The sequence below is a fragment of the Pseudopodoces humilis genome, chromosome 3 (assembly GCF_049639895.1).
Source record: "Pseudopodoces humilis isolate 2021_Gansu_Grassland_sample_001 chromosome 3, ASM4963989v1, whole genome shotgun sequence".
Lineage (NCBI taxonomy): Eukaryota > Metazoa > Chordata > Aves > Passeriformes > Paridae > Pseudopodoces > Pseudopodoces humilis.
Genome location: NC_142202.1, coordinates 712,439 through 720,935, shown reverse-complemented (window position 1 = coordinate 720,935; position 8,497 = coordinate 712,439). Strand labels below are relative to the sequence as shown.

The following is an 8,497-nucleotide window of genomic DNA, read 5'->3' as shown; positions in this document are numbered from 1 at the left end:
TCATTTTTAGCGGTCCTGGTATTCCCAAAAATGTTCTTTTTTGTGGGAAAAACACCGATTTTCCTGCTTGTTCTCCCTAGGAGAGATTCATTTTATCCGTGTGGAAGGAGAGAAGGGAGCGGGAGGTGCTCGGACGTGGGAGCGGAGCCTCCGGAGCCGATTCCCACATCCAGCCGCTTTTCCAGGCCCGCATTGCTGAATACAAATGTTGGAATTGCTCCGTGTCCTCGTGTTCCCGAGACAAAGGCTTTGTCTGAGGAGAGGAGCGGGATGCGCTGCCTGTGCTTGTCCCTGTGGGCACACGGGGATGGGATGGGCACCGCCATTCCCGCCGGGATGCGCTCCATGGATGGAGCCGGCTGGGGGAATTGTGGGAGAACGGGATTGAAGTGTCTGGGACGGCAGGAACGTCCTCAAGGATCACAAATCCAAGGAATCGGGGCGGCTCCCGGTCCACACCTGGATGAAAATCTTCACCTTTGGTGGGGACGAAACTCCAAGTCCTGCGGAGCCATAGCGGGGAAGCGGCGCCGGGTAAAGAGGGAAAAGCAGGAAATTGGGAAAGGCGGGAGCCGGGGATGGCGTCACCTCCCTTCACCCCTCACGCCGAGGTGCCAGACGCGCTCACATCTGCCCCAACATCTGCGGGGCCCGGGCCCGAGGTGGGAATTGCCCAGGGAAAAGCTCATCCCGGCCTCTCCGGAATCCATGGGAGCAAACCTGGCGGGCCGAGGGAAAAGGGGACGGAAAGGCAGCGGGATCTGGCCCGAAACGCCTGGATCCAGCCAGCAGCGGACAGCCCGATCCTTGACCTTGCCCAGCAGCCGCATCCCGAATTTCACCCCGTCCTCAGAGAATCCCCGCTTCCCGAGCCTTTGGATGAGCAGAAAGCTCCCTGGAAAAGCGGGGAGCGGGGATTCAGCGCTTGGGGTGCGCCAGCACCTCCTGCAAGCCGGGACGGGGGATCCGGGGCTGCGGGCCGGGGGTGACCCCCACGGGGGTGACCCCACGGGCGTGACCCCAGCCGGGTGCCCGGGGTGTCGCTCCCCGTCCCCCCGCGGCCGCTGCAGGCGACAGAGGGCGCCGCGCCACCGCGCTCGGGGCGGCCCGGCCGGCCCCTCCCTCTTTTTGGGGTGTCCCCCCTCTTGGGGAGGGGGCGTCTCCCTGCGGGCCGCCCCCCAAATCCCCCCAAATCCCGGCAGGAAACGCCTGGAAGGGGCGCCTGGGAGGGGGGCGGGCTGCGGCTGTCGAGGGGTATCGCGATAGGAGGAGGTGACGGGGTTGTTTTCCTCTGGCCGTGGATCCTGAGGGATTTTGGGAGCCCAGGGAAAGAACCCTGAAGGGGTTCTGGGGGGTTAAAAACTCTCGGCGGTGTGGGGCAGGGGGAGCCCCTCTGGGGAGCGCCGGCTCAATAAATAAATAAATCAGTAATTAAATAAATAGATGAATAAATAAATAAACAAACAAATAAATCGGGTTTGCGGTTGGCTTGGGTCAGGGTTTTTTTTTGTTATTGTTGGTGGGGTTTTTTTTGTTTTGTTTTTGTTTTTTTTTTACGACGGTAAAAAAAATTCCTCTAGGTGGAAATTCATGGAACACTTCCCGGGAGCGGCCGGGATGCTCCCGGAGGAGCCGGGCGGGCACTGGGAAGGGGCGGTGGGAACGGGGGGAAGCCCCCCGGTCCCTCCCTGTCGCCCTCGGTCCTCCCCCGCCGGCGGGACCGCGGTGGGGGGGGGGGGATTTAGACCCGCGGGGGGGTGATTTTGGTCACCCGTCTGTCCTTCCTTCCTTCCTTCCTCTTTCCCTCTTTTCCTCCTTTCCTGCTTTTCCCCGCTCCCAGGCGCTCCGGCAGCGGCGCTGCCCCGACGGAGCGCACCGGGACCCGCGCCGGGATCTGCATCCCGACCCGCACCCGGACCAGCACCGGCATCTGCACCAGGATCGGCACCGGGATCTCACCGGCATCTGCATCAGGATCGGCACCGGGATCTCACCGGGATCTGCACCGGGATCTGCATCCCGACCCGCACCCGGACTGGGATCTGCACCGGGATCCGCACCCGGACCAGCACCGGGATCTGCAGCGGGACCCGCACCGGGATCCGCACCCGGACCGGCACCGGGATCTGCCCCAGGATCTGCACCGGGATCCGCACCCGGACCAGCACCGGGATCTGCAGCGGGACCCGCACCGGGATCTCACCGGGAGCCGCACAGGGCCGGCCCCCGCGGCCCCGCCGGCGCTGCCCGCCCCTTTCCCTGCTCTCCCTGCTCCGTTCAGTCCCGGTTTTCCTGCCGGGAAGAGCCGCGTCCCGAGCTGCCGGCCAGGCAGAGCCCCGGGCCCGTTCGCCGCGGGGAGCGAAGGTGCGTGCGGAGGGGCGCGGGGAGCTCGGGGGGACCCCCAGCCGCTCCAGAGGGGCTGATCCCAGCGGGAATGCTGCGGGGGGACCGCTGCCGTCGGGGCTGCACGGGGAGCGGGATGGGAATGATGTCCCCAGGAGCAGAACGGGATGGGAACAGTGTCCCCCGGGAGCGGGATGAGGTGGGAACGGTGTCCCCCGGGAGCGGGATGAGGTGGGAACGGTGTCCCCCGGGAGCAGGGTGAGGTGGGAACGGTGTCCCCGGGGAGCAGGAGGCTGTCCCCGGGCGCGGGGCGGTGGCGGAGGCGCGCCGAGGTGCGCGGGGCCGCGGAGGAGCCGCTCCCGCCTAGGTGTGAGCTGATTATTCAAATGGGCAGCCGAGGACCTGGGGATTGGAGGCTCGCCCGGCCGCTCCGTGCTATATCACTGGGGCACCCACGTCACTGCAGCACTTGTCCTCCTCTTCCTCCTCCTCCTCTTCTTCCTCCCTCCTCCCTCCTCCTCCTCCTCCTCCTCCTCCTCCGGCTCCTCCGTCGCCTCCGGGCGCCTCTTCGCCGCGGAGCGCTGCGAAAACCCACCCAAGGAGCGGCGGCGGAACAAACCCACCCCAGCCCCAGCGCCGCTCCATCCCCCCCTTCCTCCCTCCCTCCTCTTCCTCCTCCTCCAGAGGCTCCGGCGGAGGGGAGGGAGGGTTGGGGACTTTTTTTTTTTTTACTTTTTTTTTTTCCTCTCGATTTTTTTTTTTTTTTTTTTTTTTTTTTTTGGGTCGCTCTCCGCCGTCGTTTGTTGTGGCTGTTAAATTTTAAACTGCCATGCACTCCACTTCCAGTATGCTGGGAGCGGTGAAAATGGAAGGCCATGAGCACACGGACTGGAGCAACTACTACGGGGAGCCCGAGGTAAGGAGGGAGCCGGGACCCCCAAAACCCCCCGGGATTAACTCCGGCACCGGCTCGGCGCTGCGGGCGGGGGTCCCGAGGTGCGGGTGGCGGCGCGGGCGACTCTCCCCTGTTTTTCCCTCTGCCCCTCCAGGCATTTTTCCCTCTCCGGGCTGGGATATTTCCCTCTCCCTTCCCCTTTCCTTTCCTGCTGCTCCGCTTCCCGGGACGGCTCCGCCGCTCCCGCTGCCGCCGCGTCTTTTTCTCACATAGATCCCAAAATATATTCGGGTTTCATTAAGAAGAAAAACAACCTCCCCTCCGTCCCCCCCGTCCCCCCCACCCACCACCACCACCCCGCGCCGGGATTTAACCCTTTCCTGGCGTGCCCTCCGCCGAGCCCCGCGGCTGGGGCTGGGCTGGGCTGGGCTGGGCTGTGCCCCGCGCCATCCCCGTGCCCGCTGTCGCTTGTCCCCGCAGGGCTACTCCTCGGTGAGCAACATGAACGCGGGGCTGGGCATGAACAGCATGAACACCTACATGACCATGTCGGCCATGAGCAGCACGGCCAACATGACGGCGGCGGCCACCTCCATGAACATGTCCTACGCCAACACGGGCATGAGCCCCTCGCTGGCGGGCATGTCCCCGGGCGCGGGCGCCATGCCGGCCATGGGCTCGGCCGGCGTGCCGCCCATGGGCGCCCACCTGAGCCCCAGCATGAGCCCCATGGGCGGCCAGGCGGGCTCCATGAACGCGCTGGCGCCCTACTCCAACATGAACTCCATGAGCCCCATCTACGGCCAGTCCAACCTGAACCGCTCGCGCGACCCCAAGACCTACCGGCGCAGCTACACGCACGCCAAGCCGCCCTACTCCTACATCTCCCTCATCACCATGGCCATCCAGCAGTCCCCCAACAAGATGCTGACCCTCAGCGAGATCTACCAGTGGATCATGGACCTGTTCCCCTTCTACCGCCAGAACCAGCAGCGCTGGCAGAACAGCATCCGCCACTCGCTCTCCTTCAACGACTGCTTCCTCAAGGTGCCGCGCTCGCCGGACAAGCCGGGCAAGGGCTCCTTCTGGACGCTGCACCCGGACTCGGGGAACATGTTCGAGAACGGCTGCTACCTGCGCCGCCAGAAGCGCTTCAAGTGCGAGAAGCAGCTGGCGGCCAAGGACGGCGCCGGCGGCGGCAACGGCGGCGGCGGCAAGAAAGGCCAAGCCCCCAACCAAGGCCTGGGCGAGGGCAGCTCCTCGGGGGGCTCCGAGGGCTCCGCCGGCGCCGAGTCCCCGGCCAGCTCCTCGCCCTGCCAGGACCACAAGCGCGCCCTGGCCGACCTGAAAGGGCTGAGCCCCGGAGAGCCTTCGGCCTCGCCGGGCCAGCACCTGCTGGCCCCGCCGCACGCCGGGCTGGCCCACGAGGGCCACCTGAAGCCCGAGCACCACTACGCCTTCAACCACCCGTTCTCCATCAACAACCTGATGTCCTCCTCGGAGCAGCAGCACCACCACCCGCACCACCAGCACCACCACCCGCACAAAATGGACCTGAAGGCCTACGAGCAGGTGATGCACTACTCGGGCTACGCCTCGCCCGTGCCCGCGGGCCTGGCCATGGCGCCCGTCACGAACAAAAGCGCCCTGGAGGCCTCGCCTTTGGCTGGAGAGACTTCCTACTACCAAGGCGTGTATTCCCGGCCCATCATGAACTCCTCCTAAGCGAGAAAACGCTCCTGGAAAAAAAAGGGGGGGAAACCTTTCCTCCCTCCCCCCACCACCCCCCATCCCCCTCGCGATGGACTCTGAGCACGGTACATATCCACATATATATATATATATATATATTTTTTTTTTTTTCTGTTGGCTCCAGATGTTCGCATCCATTCGGGAATCTGCAGCCGTGTGGCCCCTTCCCAAATCCACCCGGCGGGGGGGAGGGAGGGAGGGGGGCGGTCTCCGTGTGGGGTGGTTTGGTTTGGTGGGGTGGGCACGGGAGGGGAGGGCAGGGGGGTTTCTCCGGGGCTTGTTTTGATGGTTTTATTTTTTTTTCCGTTGTCGTCGTCGCCACCAGGTCTAAATCTATCTATTTTTTTGTGTGCGAGTGAGGGGAGGGGGGCGAAGAAAAACCCCCACCCGAGGCAGAACCAACCCCTCCTTCCTTGTGAATATTCCTAGAGTTCGGAAACGGAGGACCAAAAGTCTTGTAACGCTGTAAAAAACAAACAAAAACAAACAAACAAACAAAAAAGCAACCAAAAGGGGGCGGGGGGGGGGGAAACGGGGGAGAAAGAAAAAATAAAAGATGAAAAAATAGGAAAAAATGATAATAATAATTAAAACAAAAAAAAAAAAAGGCAGGATAGATCGTTGTAATTGAAGCAAACGCTTGATGTTGCCGGGAGAGTAAACGACTTGGATCTGATTAATTTATCGTTTCTGTATGCTTTATTTATGGCTTCGAGCTGTGTATTCCGGTCGCAAGCGGCCGCGGAACTCCATTAAAGTCGTGTTGGCGGTGCTTTTCCCCCTGCATCTCTGTTCCGCCGCCCGACGGGACGGGACCCCGCCGATCCCGGCCGGCATTCCCGGGATCTCCGCCAGACAGCCGGCCCCGGCTGGGAGCGCTCCGGCCCCGGCTGGGATCGCTCCGGACCCGGCCGGGAGCGCTCCGAACCCGCCTGGGATCGCTCCGAACCCGCCTGGGATCGCTCTGGACCCGGCCGGGAGCGCTCCGAACCCGGCCGGGAGCGCTCCGAACCCGGCTGGGAGCGCTCCGAACCCGCCTGGGATCGCTCCGAACCCGCCTGGGATCGCTCCGAACCCGCCTGGGATCGCTCCGAACCCGCCTGGGATCGCTCCGAACCCGCCTGGGAGCGCTCCGAACCCGCCTGGGATCGCTCCGGACCCGGCTGGGAGCGCTCCGAACCCGGCTGGGAGCGCTCCGAACCCCGCCGGGATGCCTCCACCCCCGCTGGAATCTGCGATGTCTCTGGGATCCTTCCAGCCCTTCCGGAACCCCTCCATCCCCGCAGGATCCCCCCATCCCTCCCAGGACACCCCATTCCCCCAGGATCCCGCTATTCCCAGCCCATCCCACCCCGGCACCGCCGCCAGAGAAAATCAAGGTGGGAAGCGGGGACCCCTTTCCCAAATCCCGGCGATCCTGGCAAAATCCTCCCAGCTGCGTTAAGCGGGCGGGATTTGGGACTGGCAGGGGCAGCGCATCCCTGCCTTTCCCGGGACAGCATCCCGGTTTTCCCGCGGGCGGCGGGAAAGGCGCGGAGCTTTTTATTTTCAGCACCTCCCGGCTCCTCTCTCTCTCCTTCCATTCCCTTTTCCAGCCCTTTTCCCAACCACTTGTTGTTTTTCCCACGCGGCGCCGGCCACGCCGCGATGTTGCTTTCCCAACTAACATCCAAATCCTTCTTAAAATTCCGCATTGTCCGCGGCGAGAGAAAAGGCGAGAAAAGGCAACGAGCGGGGAGGGGCGGGGAAGAGGAGAAGGGGGGAAAAAAATAACAAAAAACCTTCCCAAAAAAACAAAACGGGGCTGAAACGTGTCGGGATCTCTGCGAGGACACACACGATGGCGAGCGGGGCGTGCAAGGGCTGCCATTAGCACATAAAAGGCTCCCGCGGCCGGCGGGCACGGGCACGGGGGTGTCGCCGCTTTGGGGACAAGGACACCCCCCCTGCCCCCGCTGCCGGCCTCGGGCCCGGCCCCGGTCTCGCATCTCGCTCCCTCCGCGGAGCTTTCGCCTCTTCTTTATTCCTTTCCCTTCTGTTTTCTTCCTTTCCCCCTCTTTTTTCTTCCTTTCCCCTCTATTTTCTTCCTTTCCCCTCTATTTTCTTCCTTTCCCCTCTATTTTCTTCCTTTCCCCTCTATTTTCTTCTCTTCTTTTCCCCTCTTTTTCCTCCTTTCCCTCTTTTTTCTCCCTTTTCCCCCCTTTCTCCTTCCTTCCCCCCTGCTCCTTTTCTTCCTTCCCCGCTTTTGGTTTTTCTCTCCCCTTTTTGTTTTTTCTCCCCTTTTTAATTCTCTCTCCCCCTTTCCCCGTCTTCTCTCTTTTTTTTTATTTTATTTTTTTCGCCCGCCCTTCCCGTTTTTCTCCCGTTTTAATTTTTTCCCCTTCATTTTTTTCTCCTCGCTCCTTTCATTTTCCTCTCCTCCCTTTCATTCTCTCCCTGTTTCCTCCTTTATTTTTCCTTTATTTCTCGTCCTCCTTTTACTTTCCTCCCTCTTTTTCCGCTCCCTCCTCTCCTTCCTTGAATTTCCCTCCACCTTTTGTCTCCCCTCTTTTTTATTTTCCTCCCTTTTTTATTCCCCCTTTACCTTTTCTCCCTCTTTTTATTTTTCCCTCTCCTTCCTTTGCTTTTTTCTCTCTCCTTTCTCTCCACTTTCATTTTTTCTCCCTCTTTTTTTCTCCCAACTTCCATTTTTTCCTCCTTCCCCTCATTTCTTCTCCTTCCTTTCTTTCCTTCCCGCTCTTTCTTCTGCCTCTTTTCCCTCCCCGCTTTCGTTTCTTCTCCTTCCCTTTTCCTCCCCCTTTTCCTCCTTTCCATTCCTCCTCCTGCTCCTTTTCCCTCTTTCTCCCCCAATTCCTTCTCTTCTCCCTCTTTCTCCTCCCTTTTTTTCCTCCCCTCCTTTTCTTCCTTTCTTCTCGCTCCGTTTTCCTCCCCACTTCCATTTCTTCTCCCTCTTCCCCCTCCCTCTTTTCCAACCCCATTTTCCCCCGCCCCGCTTCACGATTTGAGTCCGAAACGACCCGAAAACAAATGAAAAAAAAGAAAAAGAAGCGAAACGACCCAAAAATCCTCCGGCTGGGGCGTGATTTCTTCCCTTTCCCTCCTCCCCTTGGCATTTTCCCCTCTCTCCACACAATCCCAACCTCGCCGCGAGCGCATTCTGCTCCTGCCTGGTTAAGCAACCGTGAGCTGTGAATAAACAAAGTCAGTAAACAAAAAAAAAAAAAAAAAAAAAGAAAAAAAAAGAAAAAAAAAAAGAAAGAAAGGAAAAAAAAAAAGAAAAAAAAAAAAGGAGCAGGAACGGGAAGGGAGGAGGGGGGTGGGGGGTGGGGGTGGGGGGGTGGCTGGAGCTCCAAATTCCAGGAGGGTAAACTTTCCCCACCACGTCAGAGTTCAGCAAATTTACACAGATCTTATATTGCGGCCCCTTTTCCCGGCGCCCCCCCCGCGGCGCTGGAAGGGAATTTTATAAAGCTGATCGATATCTCGGTAAAATATTCATTTTTAAAC

At 60.4% G+C, this 8,497-nt stretch overlaps 1 protein-coding gene across 2 annotated transcripts; it reads left to right on the top strand.

Moving 5' to 3' along the window:
* Positions 1 to 2,312: 2,312 nt before the first annotated feature.
* Positions 2,313 to 5,113, top strand: FOXA2 (forkhead box A2). Of its 2 annotated transcripts, XM_014254628.2 has the most exons (3): positions 2,313 to 2,364; positions 3,190 to 3,259; positions 3,719 to 5,113. In XM_014254628.2, exons 2-3 carry the CDS (start codon positions 3,191 to 3,193, stop codon positions 4,961 to 4,963), a joined length of 1,314 nt encoding a protein of 437 aa, XP_014110103.1. In that variant the 5' UTR covers positions 2,313 to 2,364; position 3,190; the 3' UTR covers positions 4,964 to 5,113. The 2 variants fall into 2 exon arrangements, with proteins under 2 accessions (XP_014110103.1, XP_005525541.1); XM_005525484.3 differs by lacking the exon at positions 2,313 to 2,364 and having other exon boundaries at positions 3,135 to 3,259.
* Positions 5,114 to 8,497: the final 3,384 nt, after the last annotated feature.